Genomic DNA, 18,275 nt, shown 5'->3' with positions numbered 1-18,275 from the left:
CAAGATTACAAAGTGCTTACGAGGGACCGATGGATGGCTCATGCAACCCTCAGGCATTGGGTGAACCAGCAAAGCGGAAAAACTAGGCTAACTTTAAGAAGCATAGATCCAGTGTGGCCTGGTGCATAAGAACTTGACTGGAAATCACTTCACTCCATGCCAGTCTCTCACTGGATGTTGCCAAGCAAGTGACTTTTCCCGCCTGAAATATGCCTTTCTATAAACTTTGCTCTTGATCTATGATGATCTTCAGGCACATGTTTACTAGTATTATTTGTAGTATTTAGTATTACTTAATTTATAACTGAATTCTTAGTCATTAATAAAAGTGGAAATAGTGAGGGTATTATTAATAAACGACTCCTTAGCATTAAAAGTCAAGGTCTAAGTAAAGAATTTAGGTGTAACCATGGACTCTGACCTAAACTTTAAAAAGCATATTAACCAGGATTACTATGATGGAATTTTACCATTTCAGAAACAATTCAAGAGTTAAAACTTTTTATAAAACTGCAAGATTCTGAGAAATGAATTCACACTTTTGCTTTTAGTTGGCTAGATTACTGTAATGCACTCCTAACAGGACAACCTAAGAAAGAAATCAACTGGTTGCACTTAGTTCAGAATATAGCAGGAAGAATCTTAACCAGAAAAAGAAAATCTGTGCACATCTCGCCAGTTTTAGTGTCATTACATTTAGTTTAAAACACCACTAATGGTTTATAAAGCCTTAAATACCCTTAGATCTTCTAATGGTAGTCTGCTAATTATTACAAGTGTAAAGCTTAAAAGGAGCGGAGAGGTGGCTTTTGCTGTTATGCACAAAAAATCTGGAAAACTTTACTAATAGAGATACGCCAGTCTAATACAGTGGGACATTTTAAAAAACTCCTAAAATCCCACTTTTTTAATTTTGCGTTTTTGTAGCTTCAGTTTAGTTCTACTCTTAATACCCTAGATAAGCACAGAATGATAACTGTCTTCAGTGAATCTGCAATCAGTATTAATCTTTACTTTTCTCCACCACCACCACTTGATCAAAGTCCCGTGCAGCCGCTTGTGGTGTCTGAATGAAAGTGGATATCCCAACTTGTCACAAGACCCACTGCATCGAATCCTCCAAGACACAGCCTAAAAAAAAAATAATAACAAACTGCTTGAGAACATTTATGTTAGGTAGAATGCCCAGTTGGGGACTGGGTGGTTTTTTGGCCTGGAACTCCAACATATTTTGATTTTTCTTCATCTTTACTGGGTTACTTTTATTTGAGTCCATCTTGGCCATCTGACCTTATCATCAGATGATTACTTAGAAACTCAATAAAAAACAAATTAGGACGAGAGCGTCAGTAGGCTTTGTGCCCTAGGAACCAAGTTACCCCAACTATTCAATAACATTTCAGTAATTACTTACCACTATGATGCTGCTCTTTCTGATCATAAAATAGGTCATTACGATAGCAATTGATGAGAATAATTCATAATTAACTGCAGAATTACGGTATTTGAGGGTTCCTATAGAGTGTCTCTTTCTCAAAAACTAATCAGCACATCGTCATCTCATAACAGGCATAAGTTTCGAGTTTGTTATTTTTACATCCTGCAGTTTTAGCTCTATACCATCCTCAGGTAACTGTGACACACACACACACAGTCAGACACACACACAGACAGACACACACACACCCATCATAGAGATATCAATGTTTTTGGTATCATGGGACCCTAAAACGTTGAGATCCGTCAAAAACCAGAGATCAAAATTTTTGACAAATCTAAAGCTTTCACTGCTCCTCTCCCAAAGAAGACAGGTTATATCTATGTATGCTATCAATTCATGATTGTTCTAATCTAAATTTAATTTGCTTTTCTTTAGCATGTAATTACTTCTTTGACATGTTGTTAAGCATTTTGAGCTAAATCCTTTGCATGAAAATGTGTTAGAAATGAATATTGTTGATGTTGTATTTACTAGAGGTGGAGGTGAAGGTGTAGTCCATAAAATCTCTGAGATAAAAAGGAAGGCTGACACTGAACTCCACCCAGCCCTGAGCTCTTGGGTATATACAAAAAAGAATACTTACTGAGGTGTGATGTAGTGTAGTCCTGCTACTCAGTGGCAAAACCAAGCAGAAAAATCAGCACTCACCATTAATTTCTAACGATTTATGTTTATTAAGCACAGGAGCTGCAAATGGACAAAAATAAAATTACAGAGCACAACGCAGATATTAAATCAGAAATGTGTGGGACTCTGAACTGCACATTCTGGACAAATTAATTACAAGCATACTACTTTACACTGTAAGAGAAGACTCACAGAAGCATTTAAAAAAATAAAACTATAATTTTTGCAGCAGGGGGAGGAATGCGTGACACTCTTTGATGCACACTAATGGATGGAATAAAATAAATCCTACGGGCAGGCTGGAGATAACACACACATCTTGCAAGCAGAATTTAAGCAAAAATGTACAGGTGCAGTGTTGGTCTCAAAACTGAGGAACTACTGAGCAAAAGCCACCTGAAGAAGACACATTACTTACAGACCATCTGTATCTACGTAAGGTGCTATATAAAACCACTGCAAAACTCTGGACGGCTGTTCTAGGCATTCTTTACTAAAAACAATTTTATAATCAATGCAGTCCAGAATGTGTTTTTATTATAATTTGTGTCTGCATTTATTTCATCACTTCACTGTCATTTTATAATGTGTTTTCTTCACTGGCACTGTTATTTTATTACCTGGTTGCATGGGTGCCGCCACTTTGTTTGCTGGACCTGTGACGTGATGACAGTTACTCTAGAAAAGATGGTGCCATCAGGGGAAAGGCTAACCAGTTGGTTTTTAGGTTTTCTCACTTTGAGTTTCAGTAATTGTTTTCCAGTTTTAATGTTTTCTGTCCCCTGCCTGCTTATCAACTGGCCTCCCCATCATTTCCTGGTTATGAAGTGTAAAGGTGAGGTTTCTTTCTTTTACCTTTGGCTTTCTCTTTTTGCCCAACAATTCACACCAGAAGTCTTTGAACAACACCACTGGGTCAAGGCACGCAGAGAGAATGTTGGGAATGTCATAACGGCATGGATTATTATGGATGCTAATTATGTCTGCAGTCTAGATTGCGCTCAGTCAGTTTGGTAGAACAAATAACAACAGAGAATCAAAAGTTGTGAAGTTTTAGATTATGTTTTTGTCATAGGCAAGTAAATGCTCAATATTTTTGAATTGAAGTCACATGTCACTCAAAATCTAACCTGATGAAAAATACTTTACTAACATATTTTGATCCAGCACACAAAATATGTTAAGCAACAACATGAACTGTATAATTTAGCGCCACAACATATACACCTATTTGTTTCTGTAGAAAATGGCGGGCCAGTTCACCACAGGTACATTCATTGATACTGGGCCAGCTTAGAGAAGACAATCAATCTAACATTCATATCTTTGGCATGAAGACTGGCACATCAGGAGAAAACCGATGTCGATGCTGGGATGACCACACCTCATACTGGAAGTTGCCGTGTTCTGGAGCTAAGCATTGTGCTTCTCAGCCACCCGTCACTGTATAAACAGTGTTATAAACAAATGGAGCAGTTGCTGACAAATAACTGAAATGGAAGCCTTGGGGTAAGAAGTTGAAAACATGAACCACTAGGCTTCACTTCCTGCATCCACATCCATGACTTGCAACTAGCCTTAGCCTACTGTATTTTACTTATATTACCATTATCAGAAGCTATAAAACTGAAAAGAGTAATTTTTTAATAACCAATAAAAATAAATACATGTATACAGTACATAAATATATACAGTACCTCTGTATAAATGTACCCCTCAAATATACACAACATATGTTTTCTGTATATTTCTATGTACAGTCAGTCATTGTCTACCTCACTTAGTCCTGGGCATGGTCAATGGGGGCTGTTGGACATATTGAACGATTTCAGAATGAATTTCATACAGTTGTAAATGTGCTCCTAGTTTGGAGCTGCATGGGGGCAAACTGCCCCAGGGTGCCAAATTCATATCCCTACCTAAGTTTGCTCATTGTCCCAGTGTCTGTGTGGGCCTTTTCTAGGTTTTCTCCTGGTTTCCTCTCATATCCCAACACCAGACATGTCAGGTTAGCTGACTTTGTGCTGCATGAGAGTATTTTTCACTAATGCTGCGTCCAAATGCTGCCAGACAAGCACAAGCGCTGCACAACCCTAAACCGGAAAGTGTGGGGAAGGAAAGGGTTGGACTTGACTGGAAGCACGCTATATGCTAAAAATCAAGGGAATGCTATGACACTGAATGGCTAAAGTGGCTGTCCTTGGTGTGGCCAGTCTTCCAATTGTTCAGCTGAATTTCAGTTTCATCATATATTTGTAATAACCTTGAAAAAGGCATGCGATGCAATTTCTAACCCATTGTTCTTGCTGCAATTTGATAATTGTGTATTTATTTCTATTTTCTGCTTTCAGTAATGCAGAAAAGATTGAAGACCCACCCAATGGAAAAGCCATAACATTTTGGATTTCTGGATCCATGTGAGGTCAGGTGTGCAGTGCAAAGCCTGGGTCCAAGTCATGTGCTCATGGCTGTGCTTTGACAAGTTCAGTCGCATTCAACTGCAAGGTGAGGTGGGTAATGGTAAACACTAGTGGACTGTAAACTGTACTGTCATGCTCTATGGAAGTGTGCTACAGTATATGTAATCAAGGATTTTCGCTTTTTCTTTTCACAGAGACAACAGACTGACTTTCTTCTGGGCAGTTTTACAACATTTCAGTTCCAATGCTTCCCTTTTTCTTTAAGTGGTGAAACTGCATTATTGCAGGAAGCCATCAGGAGCATGGGTTTGTTTACTGGCCTGACTAACAGGTTTTACACTACTTGGTTCCTCTGGAAGGAACAAGCAGCGGCTATCGATAGGCACCCTTATGGTGACAGGCAGTGAAATGCCATTGCATGTTCAATGTGTAAATTAGATAAGGATCTACAGCACAGGCGTCCATCTTTTTGTACAAACTTTCACTCAGTTTTCCAGATTACGTACAGTGCTACATCAAGTTGTTCCTGACTTTGTAAACCTGAGAAAGCATGCAAAGGAAACAAAAGCGCTTTGCACTGTACATGGTGAGTAAACTCACTTCTCCTTAAAGACTGAATGCATTAGATGGGATAAAAATTGTACAGGATTTAAATGTATTCTTGATTTTATGGGGTTTTTTTTTGATAATGCATGGAAAATTTTAAAAAGTGATACTTTTTATTCCCTTTGGCATACTGTTTTTAACTGTAAACTGCATTCTTAAAAATACTGTTCTAAAATGGTGCTTTGCTGGGTTGTGTCTTGGAGTCATTGCCTGAAAATGAACACTTTCGATATGGTTAGGCTGTATGGTGTAGGTTGGGCTTTGAAATACAGAAATCTTTAACGTATAGCTGGCTACCTAGCAGGATACTGGCAGATCCTGAAAATATGAACTTCGTCTGTGTAGTTATCCTTTAAAAATGATAAACCCATTTCATAAATCTGTCATCTATTATTTGTTATTTAGGAAGCCAATTATGGATCTAAATAAATGAAGGTTCTTTCAGGAACCTTCATGCGGATGGATCTTTTGGGAACCAAAAATGTTTTTCCTATGACTTGCCTTAGAAGAAGCAATTTGGCACCTTTAATTTTAAGAGCGTACCAGGATACTGTATCCATCTTGAGTTAGACATGTACTTTTGTTGTTAATGAACTGTGGGGGGAAAAGGGGGGTGAAAATGTTTACTGCAGCTACACTTATGGGATAGGGTCCACCACACAAGGTGGCACAGTTTTTAGCACTGCTGCTCCCTCATAGGGCTGAGTTATATGCCTGGCCACTGTTTGTGGAGTTGGCATGTTCTCCTACATTTCAGAAAATATGTAAGATGATAACAGTTAATGATTAAAAATGAGGAAGTGGGCATCACAATGCAGGCTTCTGACTTGCATCCAAAGTTACTGTGTTAGACATTGCCCCCATGACCATGAAATTGATTAAATGAATTTGAAAATATAATGAGTGTCTGGAAAGTTGGCTTACAGGTAAACAATTTCATTTATCTCTCTATCTGTTATAATCTACATAAATATCAGTTAAAAATGTTTGCTTTCTAATTTGTTTCCTCTTTTTCAGGCACAAAGACCCCCTTGTAAGTCCGCTATTCAAAAATCTGGAGAGGGGAGCCACAGCTAACCCTGAAGAAATATGCCTAAAACAGATATGCATACAAAACATATGTACAAACTACTATAAAACATACTTGGGCCCTTGAGCAAGGCCCTTAACCTGCAATTGCTGAGTGCTTTGAGTAGTGAGAAAAGCGCTATATAAATGCAAAGAATTATTATTATTATTATAAGCAGCTTTCACCCTCATGCCTCAGAATTTGAATGCAGATCCAAAGTGCTTACATTTTGCCAGTCAAATTAGACAAATTTTTCAATAGTAAAAGGGAATGAGGATGAATAATGGCAAAAGCATTAAATATATACTGAAGTGACATGTGGCAGGGAGTGTTCACACTATAAACACAAACGCGTCTTTAGTGAAAACCCTGTGACTATAGAGTTTCAGGTAAACCTAAATCTTTGATCTATATAGTGCAAAAAAAAAAAATGAAAGACAGCTTTTCATTAAACATGCAGGAGAGTACCTCCTCACATTCTACACAGTTATTTGCTTGTGTGTCTAACACCATGATTTTTCAACACATGTTGCATGTTTAACAAGAGGCTAGAAAGTGACGGCACTTCAGAGTTTCATTTGTAAACTGTAAGCCTCCTGCTTGAAGAACAGAATTCAAGTCCTCCAGACCAGTGCTCTAATAGCATTAAGAGCTGCTAAGCAGTGCTAGGGACATCGTAATTTGCAAAGGCAGTGAGCAGCTTGGTGCCATTCAAAAAGTGAGATTCGAAAACAGTTGGAGTCTCATCAACACCACAACTGACGTCTTTCTTATTCTTGTACTCATTTTATTATTTCCTCACGTAGGTAATTGAAAGGGTTTGTAAACACAATAACCCATCAAAATCATTAAAAAAAAAGAAATTTAGAATATGTCAAAAGTGATGAACACTAGTTTTAAAAGCTATTGCAGGATTTAGAAGCAAGGGCAGGTCTAATTGCTGAAAGATATTCTATTTGTTATTAGCGTCATTCATTTTCAATCCATTTATCCAAGGTAGAAATTAATACAATTCAGGATCAGCATTGCAGGTCTCACTAATAGTTGTTCACACTATGGAATAAAACTAACCTTCATATTCAAGGGATGTGGTGGGACATTAGAGTGTCTCAGGAAAACACATGCAGATAGGCAGAGAACATGCCAACTTCACACAAAAAGTGACCAGCACATGACTTGAATCCAGAACTCTAGTGCAGTAGTGTGAAGCGGTAAATCAGTATTGAAAAAGAACTGAAATAACCTAATTTTTGTTTTGGTACTATACCAGGTTTATGTTAATTTGGTACCAGAAGTACATTTTTTCATGCAGGCAGGCACATTGGACTGTGTTATATATCAGCACAACTGAAAACCTAAAGGTGTAGTAACTACAACCCCCCATGCTCTTGGTTATAAAACACCTACATCTTTGTGCTAAATGATATGAGGAGTGTGGTGGAGCAGGGAGGCACTTGTATTCATATAACAAAGTACCTGGGCAGTGTTTTGGTGCTGGAACTGAGGTGCAAAAGCTGGTGTCAGTACTGAAGTCAAAATTTTAGTATCAATCCAATACTAGACTGCAGTGCCAACCACTGCATCACTACAATATTATTTATACTAAATACAGACAAAATAATCCATCCATTCTTTCAAATCCAGTTTTAGGGTCCTTCTAAGTCAGAGGCTATCCTGGCAACATCATGTTCAAGACAAGAACTAGTGCTGGGTAGGTGCCAGTCGACCATAGGACACATTCTCCTACAGCTCCATGCCAACACTCACTCACAATGACCGATTAACCTAAAATGTACATCTGCTTGGGGTGCTGGAAGAAAATCTCAATGCCTTTATCACTTCAGGGATTTCTTGATGCCCTCCCAATTACTTAAGAACTTCTACACATCCAGCATTGAAGGTATTACTACCTGGTTTGGGAACAGCATGCAGCAGGGCCACAAAGCTTGGCAGAGAGTGGTGTGGTCAGCCGAACTCATCACTGAGTGTGAACTCTCTAGCTTAGACATCAAATGATGTCGGATCAGGGCAAAGAAAATCAGAAATGATGCTAGCCATTCTAAGAATGGCTTCTTTTCTATATTGTGGTCAGGTAAACACTACCGCTGTCTAAAGTCCAGTTCAGAGAGAGAGACCGATGAGGAGCTTTATTTCTAAAGTCCATATACATCTTGAATAAGGAAAGTGTCTAGAACTACGTGATGCCCTATTGTTAACTCTCTTTCCTCGAGACCAGCAACTTTTGGCAGTCTGTTGTGAAATGAGCTATACAAATGAAATGGTTTCCTTCTCCTGTATTGCCTAGGCGTATGTAAAGCAGTGTGTATTATACTTTATACTGTAAGGTAAGAAACTTTCAGTTCTGCAGCCTTTTTAACAGTGATGCGCACAGGTTTCACAATTCGCACATCACTTACTATGAAATAGCGATTAATTTAGTAAATGTTGCTCTGTTTTGTAGACTGCCAGAACAAAAGACTCTTCCTTAGGAATCCTTGATTTATAATTTATCAGTGTCCAAGGAAGCCATAAGAATTGAATACTGTATATTGACTGGAGAAAATACAGCAAACAAAAATATCAGAAACTGGTAGTTTCTTCCATTTTCTTGTGGCCAGCCAAGCAAAAACAACAATTTTGAGACCAAAACCATGTATCCTTTTGTGACAATCTGATACACCTTTCTACTTTGAATAGTTTTATTTGGTAATTAACCCCTGCTATACTATAACAAATACATGAACAAAAAAAAGCAATTTCACATTATCATGTTATTTTTCATGTTACAGAAAACTTGGTTTTCTTAGCTTATCAACATACAATAAAATGAAATCAAATAATCAAGTGCTTAGTCAAAAACAAAATAAAGACAACATATTAAACAGACAAAAGTTATCATCCTTTCAAAAAAAAAAAAAGAGCAGAAAAACAACACCGACAGAGCACTGTGCTTGTGTGTATGCATTTGTATTTCTTGAGATATAAATCGCAGTCAGTGAAAGTCAGGATGTACTGGAATGTGTGCAGTGGCAATATAAACTGCTGAAGTGATGAGCGGCCAATTAGGCTTTTCAGGTTCAAGATGAAGTGAAGAAATAAACTGGTGACATTGGCTTGATTTTCTAAATTCTAGAAAACATGCTGGTCAACATGGAAGTGGAGGCAAGGTGAGTTGTTACTATTAGGTAATTAACTTTACTGTAAAGCTCAATGCCAAGGTTACGGTTCTCTCCACCGACCTGCTGTACAATACCTGTATAGTGGGTTGAGTGGTGTTAAATCTCTGAAGTAGTCATAAACATCTTTTGGGATTTTTATTTGAGGGCATTGATATAATAATGAGATAATTCTGCCATAATCCTATAATCACTAAACATTTGGAAGAACATACAAAGGAGAGAAGTTCATTAATTCTGAACTTCCAGAGTTTATCTTCTTGGCTCCAATTTTAACCCAGTTGTCTGTCTAGCAGGCTTATCTCATTGAAACAAATACTGGTGAGCATCTATGAGCCATCTTGCTCCTCTCATGATTATGTCTGAAATTCTCTGTTTTTATGGTTTGTTTGTCTATATTAGGGTTTCCTAAACTTTTTGTTGTTATGCCCCAGTCTTGCCCTTCTTAGTGTCTTCAAGACGTTTTCCATGTTACATGGTCTGACTATCATCAGAGCCCTCACCCTTGTAAAATCGCCATCGATCATGAGAGTGCTGATCAAGGATAATTGTCAGAAAAAGGTGGGGGTCCCCCTTGGAAAATGCCAGCCGACTATCAGAGTGCTGAGCGAGGATGAGCATTGGAGCAAGGCTGATTGCTTAACCTGTGGGAACCCACAGTGACCTACTTCGTACACCTTCTGCAACCCATTCCCATTAAATACAATGGTGACTCATGACCCAATGGTGTAAACTCACTATTATTAATATAAGAAACACTGGTTTACAATTTTAACATTTTTACCTCATTGCCTTTTTGAGCATTTGTATTTCATTGGCACTCCCACCATGAATGTCATGTTATAAAAGATGCTTGTGTAATTTGTAATGTATCTGAACATTGCTGGAAAAAACATTTTTGAGCATTTTTCTTGTTTAGAACTTCCTGGTTTGATTCTGGTATTGTTTGCAACTTTGTGTTGAGCAAGCTCCATTAAACATTGATGAATGATCTCCTAATCCTTAGTGTTTTGACTGGCTACATCTCACTTTCCTTCTGTAACACGCCTAAATGTTCTGCCACTCGGTTAATAAATTTGGACAGTTTGAGCTTCAATGGGAAGTTGTCAATAGTCATGATATCTGTGGTTTGAGACCAGCTACAGCTAATCAAGAGGCATTCTGGGGTGATTTACGCCTGATGATGTGATATAATAATTATAGAACAATGATAACATTTCCAAATTATATTAAACATATAGTGGCCAGTCCATCACATGGCACATTTCTTCATATCTGGCCAATTTAGGGATTCTACTTAAACTGATTTCTTGTAATGGGGTGAAGACAGGGGTACCCACAGAACCCACAGGTCTCAAAAAGACCTGAAAGCGAAACCTCTACTGTGTGCTAAATATGTCCAGGCATCACACATAAAGATACAATATGCTTTACTGACACGATGTTGTTTTTGAGGAAGCAATGGCAAAGAATTAAGCTTCAACACTCAATTGTACAAGGCTCGTTTGTATGCCTCCTGTTGCCATGTTGATACAGCTTGCTTTCATTGGTCACAGGTGCAGAGCTGAAAAACTAAAGTATGACAATAGGGTGTGATGGGAAATCCATGGTATGGGAATCACACCACCTCCACCCTTCCCAAAATACATGGTGTTTCATAAAGACCTAACTAATAATGTACAGTATACTTGTATCTCTAATGGCCTAGACACTACAGAGAGTCAAGAGGCACATGTTAAAGAGAGGTTTCCTGTTTTGCATCAAGTACTACATGCAACAGGAGGAATATGAAAGAGAACATATATGGATGCAATACTTGAAACACACATGTTAAATGGAACCCATGTCAACATTGTGTTTTTTTTCTCTGCTGTTGATTTTCTGTTGCTATTTCAAATTATTTTCAGAGATATTTGTAATCAGTGAGGTCTTAATAAAACAATGGCATAACATTCTCAAACCCATTTCATTTAATAAAGGGTTAGGGCCCAGAGTCTAAATCAGCAGCACTGGGTATAAGGCAGTCAACAGCCTTGAACATGGGCACCAGTACATCGAGAGGCCTTTTAATAAAATGTGTGTTCATACTGAAAAAGAAGAAGCAATACTGAACGATTCAAAATTTGCATTATGTATAGTAACATTAACACACTGAGAGCACAGCTTTTCAGAACCAGAACAGCATTGTATTTCTGCCATTCCCACTTAGTCAAGCATCTGTGGGAAAACAATAGCCACAGCAAAATTTTATTTACGCAAAACTTGACATTTATGTGGTCCTTTGTTTACAGTGCATTTCACTTGGCATACATAATTATTATTGTAACTTTTTTAAGCACACCTTTGGGACTTTAAAGATCAAAAGAGACCATTTACTTTGCAGATAACACATAAACTTGCATTTATAATGACAAGAGAAAGAAACAAAAAAAAAATCTGAAAAGAACATTTCAAGCAAGCACAAAAGTCTTTCAGGTTTCTTACATTATTCTTTGTGCTCAAACTTTTGCTTTTTAGGAATTCTAGCAGACAGCAGTCACCCTTTTGGTTATAAAGGATATACAACAGTAAGTATAGATATGATATTAGAATGTGATACGCTTGAGGCCTCATTTAATTCAAAAGTAAAGTTAACCATACAGATCTTGTGAAGCCATTTACCAACAAGTTTACACACACTACGATGCCCTTAAAAATATTCATAACCCAGTTGACCTACAAGCAAACAGCCTTTATGAATGACAAAAAGCAAACAAAATAAAGAGCCAAAAAACTAAGAGCCACACAAAGAGTTCTGGTCTAGTGACATCTCAGGCTGTGGCTCTGCATTAAAGCTAAGATTATCCCCACTTAGTTGCCATATCTGTTACAGTATGAAGTCCAAATTTTTGACAGCTTGTTTCCATTTGACCTTCTTTACTGAAAGACCTGGCGATCACTTGATCCTTTTTCTTCATTATTCCTCTCCTCCTCTTGCAATGCACATTTGTTTAAAAAGTTAAAGGAAAGCAATGTCAAATATTTTCACTTTCCATTTCTAAATCTACATCACATCTTACAAACTTTCCATCAGTTCGTTTTTTCTTTCCATCTTCAGCGATAAAAAAAATCCATCCAAAAGGAAAGAAATAAAAAATTAACAGAAGAATTAACATATTATATATATATATGTATATATATATATATATATATATGTGTGTGTGTGTGTGTATATATAATTTGCTGTTTTTCAAAGACTTAAGGTGCAATCTTCGGAGTCAGTGGGATGATCATTAAATTCATTCGACAGGCAGAAAGGTGATGTAAAAATATGACAAAGCTGAACATTTTTGTTGATGTACATGAGATGGAAATTTATCCCAGGAAAAATGTGTTTTTTGTGTCCTTGTGTTTATTAACAGTATTCCAAGACAGCAGATTTAAAGTTTCCTTCCTAAGAATATGCAGCACAGAAGTATTTGTAATAACACGTTGCACTCCAACAACTGGTCCACCGATGGCAGTAATTGCTGTTATTTTTTTTTCTCCATATTTTTAAGCAGCTTTGTAAAAAAAAAAAAAAAAACAGGTCCCATTCAACATGTTCTACTTGTCTTCCATAATTAAACCATTAAAGCATAACTCGTCATACTGATACTAACTTAGCAGCAGCAAATAAATGTCAATAGTGCGAAACTGGGAGGTGCAAAGGGAGAAGGGTCCCACATGTCGCCTACTGTACCAACTCCCTCCTCTTGACACTGTAAAGCTCAAAATCTTACCATCCAAGCTTCAGCGAGGATTAATACAAAAAACCTGTTGTGTGCTGGGTACCTTCCAATAAATATACTGTATATAGATATATATATAAAAAAACCTTTATAACTGGAATGGTTTCAAATTATATTTGAGCAACCACTTCCGTGAGAGCACTTTTTTTTTCACTTTTATTTCCCTACAAGAATAGTGGATGTAAACTTAAAATAAAGCATCTATTGTGTAAAAGACTTTTTCTGAATTATTAATATATACTTCCTTAAACTAGTTAAGGATTACTTTCTAAACGTTTTAAAGACATCAGTTTAAAAGCAACAAAGAGTCACTGATGTATGAAATATTAAAATGCATCTGTTTTAAAAATATATATATATTTTAGAATTAAACTTTAACTTTTTAAATAAGGAGTCATAAATAAATGCTATTCGATGTACTTATATCAGCTTAAAAAAAACACAAAACAAAACCAAAACATTCGGTTGTCTCTTTCAGTTGACAGTTACACCACATGATTATTCTTAACTTGCCACAACTAAGATTCCGCATTGGCAGCCTACAATAAACCTGCTGCTGCATGATGGGCATCTTACAAAATAACGGTAAACTGTTCAGGGACTTGCCTTTGGGCCAACACTGAATAATCAGCAGGCCATATTTTGACACACTAGTGGCAGGCTTTTCCCCCTTTTTTAAAGCTGTGGTGGAAGTGTGTTCTATTTACATAAAAGAACACAATAAGAAAGTAGGGGGGACAGGAATGAAAGCCAATATGGCACAGCAGCAAACGGTGGAGGCAGCTGACTCCTTTTAACCAGCAAAGAGTTTTAATAAAAGACTAACATGATAAGGGCCCATGATTTATTCAATTTCAGGACATGAAGGGCATTCACCAGAAGCCCCCCTGTCCATCACAGATCACACTCTTTTACAACAGGCCAGTTCTGAGTCACTGATCAACCTAACCTTCATGTCTTTTGGAATGGGGGAGGAAACCAGAGGTCCTGCAGAAATAGGGACAACATGCAAACTCTACACTGAGGCTGGACCTCCCGAAATTCAAATGCAGGTCTCTAGAATTGTGCGCTGGCACTGCCACTATGGATGTCTTTATGCCCTTTACAAAGATGTCAGACGAGGCAGGGAAGGAAAAAGGAAGATTCCTACAAGGAACTGGGAAAAACTAAAAATGAGTACATTTTGGAGAAGATGCACTCCTTAGATAAATAGGTCTTTGACCCATTGGCCTGCTATAGTTTTCCAGCAGCCCATCTTTGATGCGTCAGATTTCTTTGTTGCTAGCCTGCTGGATCATGCAGTGCATTATCTTATAAGTAATGTATCTTCCAGGTCACACTGAGCAGGCATTTGCTACTGCGTCTGTGTCTTGTGCCACCTACTGCATAGTTACAGCCATGAAAAAAATCTGACGTGTCCAGCACGTGACTTTTCCTAAATAAAGCTTTAATTTTAGCAGTAAAACATCAATGACTAATATTTTATTACGTGGAATAGAATAGAAAAATCATATTTTGTTGAAAAAAATATTTTGTCCTTCACCAGCTGTGCTGTAGCTTAGGCACAATAAAATAATCCATATTTGTAATGAATAAAACGCTCTTGAGGTGCATTTACAGTGCTAATAACTGGGTCATATTTCACCTGGCTCGAGCAATTCGGTTTTGTGTTTAATCACGTTCACAGACTTGAATTCCGACAGTCATCGCACTGAAAATGGAGATATCATGTTCTGGGGTGTCTAAAATATGATAGGCTGTTCAATGCCAAAAGTTTTGACCACATGACAAAACTTTCTTTTTATACACCCATGGAAAATGTAGGGAAAGTAAAGAATGCAAACATAGTTTCTATTTTGTTGCCCACTCCCTGCATCAGGAGGACGGCATCTGACTGCCTGCTTCACTTCACACAACAGGCCTGCTCTCCTTCAGTTTGGACAGGCAATCAGTACAAAGACAGTCTTCAGTATGTGTCAACTTGTTTGGCTGGTCTACAGAAAGTGGAAACAAAACGTTGCTTGTAAGTGTCTAATGGGCTTGATTTGGCATAGACAGTTCTCAGTACAAAGACTTGGTTTGCAGTGACTAAAATTGCTACAGAAATCAAAGGCCAGGTGTAACATAATCAAAGCTCACCAAAGCAAGTAGAGGGTGAAAGTAGAACCAGGGCTAGAACTCTGTTTAGGTCAAACTGTGTAGGGGCAGCAGGTCTCCAACTCTGAAATAGACAACTTTCATGCAAATTCACACCAATTAGTCAAACCTTCATGCTACACACATCTGCCTTCTTCTTGGATTGGTGCGGTGTGTTTGGCTTGGAGAAGAGTTGACCCACTTTTGTATTCTTTCTAATCTTTACATCAGATTAATGGAAGCAGTATAGACCACTGGTGAGCCTATAAGAGCATCATGGGCCTTTCTCAGCTGTACCTTCTCTTGCATTGTTCTGTTTTTAAGCTTTCTCTCTAATTTGCCTATACTCCATGAAGTCCACAAAACAGTGGTAGCTACTTTTTTCATAAAGATCAACTAAATCTGTCAAACATATAAAGCCAGAGAGACTCACATGAAAACACGGCAGCACATGTCATTAGGATTTAGTTGGGCTTATTTTAGTACAAACACCAGTCAGATTTCATTCAAAGTATGTGACTGCATACACTACTTTCTCCATTGATCAAGCACTAGACAGATAAAATCAGACGCACTAAGAAACTGCAGGAAAATTCGGGAAAACAACAGAATGATGGAAATTATAGTAGGGAGGAGAAGACGGCTTATAGGCAAAACAAAGGGCATTCCAGCCATGTGGTTGTCTTTTCTACAGAGGCTGATGTAAGTGTGGTGCTTGCAATTTTTTTTAAACTTGACTTCAGCAGACAGTCTGTTCGGAAGGACTTGAAACACTCATTGCCACCTCCAGAAGTATTTGGATCCATCATTCCAGGAAGGCACTCACGATGAGTTACCTGAAGAAACTGAAAGTGTTTTTCAGTTGAACTGTTTCCAGAAGAAAAAAAAAAAATAAAACTTGAGGGAGGAATCAGAACTATTTTGAATGAAAACTGTGCATAAGAAGTAGTTTTGCATTGTGTGACATCCTGTAGACTTCTTTAGGAAAAGAAAGAAAAAACTGTCAAATGCTGGTGGAAATAAAGTGAAAATTATCCTTCCCTTTCTTCTAAATATACAGTAATTCCCTGTGTTATTGCTTCATTTCCATATGGGCATATTCAGTGCATCTCCTGACAAACTTTTGGTTTTTGTTGTTTTGTTTCAAATACTTGATATCTGAAGAGAAGTATTCCTAGGGAAGATCCATATCAGGCCAAAAAAAACAAACAAAAAAACAAACAAACAAACAAACAAAAAAAAACTGTTGTGTTCTTTATTTCTGCACAAAGTAAGCTCCAATGGTGATACCAGCAGCACCCAAAGCAGCCAGGCTGAAAACTGTCTTGAGAGATGGCCAACTACATCCAAGCATTGATGACCTCCGTCCCCCATACAGCTCCACAAAGGCATCCTGAAAGACAAACAGAGAAAAGAAAGTCAGGCATCACGTTTAAACTACTTGTCCATCTTGGAAATTTTATACAGATCAAAGTTTTTTTTTAACAAACATCCGTTTTCAATATCATAGGCTTCCTGTATAGTATCCAAGGAAGCATGGCCAACCTAACAAGTGATTGAAGTCAGACCAGAATGTGCCAAAAAAATTGTGCATGACAAAAAGTAAAAAAGGGCACAGTTAAAACAGAGATAGGAGTTACTGATGCATGAATGGATGGATGAATGAATGGACAGACTGATAGACAGTGAGAGAAAGAAAGGTACATATTGACAGATGGATGGATACATTAATGTATACAGACAGGCAGAAGCAGACAGACAGACTGACAAACAGAAAAATAGGAAGAAGTTACTGATGGATACATGGAATGAAATTGAGATGAACTGACATAAAGTCAGATACAATATAAATCTTTTAATGTGCCAATAATAAATTCTTTTGCTTTGTCCTCTTCATTCCAAATATGTATTTGATGAAATCTATTACAAGGCAATTAATTGCATAAAGAAAAAAAATATTAGCTGCACAAATTAGACACATTTCCCAAGTATTAAAGTAAATATTTTAGTGTCTAGTATGACAGTATTCAGTGTTAAAACAGTGTAATAGAGATAAGTGTGATGGAAAGATAGGGGAGATAACTTATCAGGACTACATGCTCCCCCAATACACTAGAGGACAGCACTCCTGGATCTGGATACCCACATGGACACCTGCAGGGCATGCTGGGACATGTACTCCCATGGGGTTCTGTGGGGGCCGCCAAGGGAAGCTACCAGGATTAATGATCCCTACTTTGTGGGGCTTCTGTTTGACTTGGAACTACGTCCAACGGGCTATGTCCTAGCACCGCAAATACACCTGGGTCTAAGAGAAAAGACGCCGCTTGACTATATCCAGGTAAGCGGGTAGAAGAAGACAAAGCTCGCCTAGAGGAGTGGAGAGACAAAAAACAGAAAGAAGAAGAATTGTGTTGTTTTGTGCCACTATCTAAGCCTTTTGTAAGGTAAATGGTATAAAAAAAATGTGGTTATCATTTGTGTCTGCAATGCCCCCTGCTGGTCACAACAGGTAATCATAGGCAGTTAGAAACACAGGGAGGACATGCAAAACCAATTCACACCCTGGCACTGTGAGGCAGCAATTACAGCTCTGTACTATCCCTCTGACTGTGCTGAAACATGTGTACAAAACTTTAATGTGATTAAAATTAAATGTATGCCAAAAACTTTTGTTCAGTTCTTGTCACTTGAATGCAAGCTATACACCTAGTTAATCTCTCCATCAATAGCTGTCACTAGATGACTGAAATATGCACATAAATGATGGTAACAGCAACAGCATGTAAGATGTTTGTGAAATAACACAATAATTACTTCGTAATACAGTAATCCCTTGCTACATCGCGCTTTGACTTTCGCGGCTTCACTCTATCGCAGATTTTATATGTAAGCATATCTAAATATATAACGCAAATTTTTCACTGCTTCGTGGGTTTCTGTGGACAATGGGTCTTTTTACTTCTGGTA

General features: G+C 37.8%; 1 protein-coding gene across 1 annotated transcript in view; it reads right to left on the bottom strand.

Annotated features, from left to right (window-relative positions):
* Positions 1-2,151: 2,151 nt before the first annotated feature.
* The window catches only part of bcl2b (BCL2 apoptosis regulator b), a 243,950-nt gene continuing 227,826 nt past the window's right edge, over positions 2,152-18,275 (bottom strand). Inside the window, exon 2 of the mRNA XM_028803853.2 lies at positions 2,152-16,698. Coding sequence (XP_028659686.2) covers positions 16,561-16,698 — 138 coding nt within the window. The 3' untranslated portion in view covers positions 2,152-16,560. The remainder of the gene's footprint in view (positions 16,699-18,275) is intronic.

Source organism: Erpetoichthys calabaricus, chromosome 6 (genome assembly GCF_900747795.2).
Source record: "Erpetoichthys calabaricus chromosome 6, fErpCal1.3, whole genome shotgun sequence".
NCBI classification, from domain to species: Eukaryota; Metazoa; Chordata; class Cladistia; order Polypteriformes; family Polypteridae; genus Erpetoichthys; species Erpetoichthys calabaricus.
This window is presented reverse-complemented; position numbering and strand designations above follow the sequence as displayed.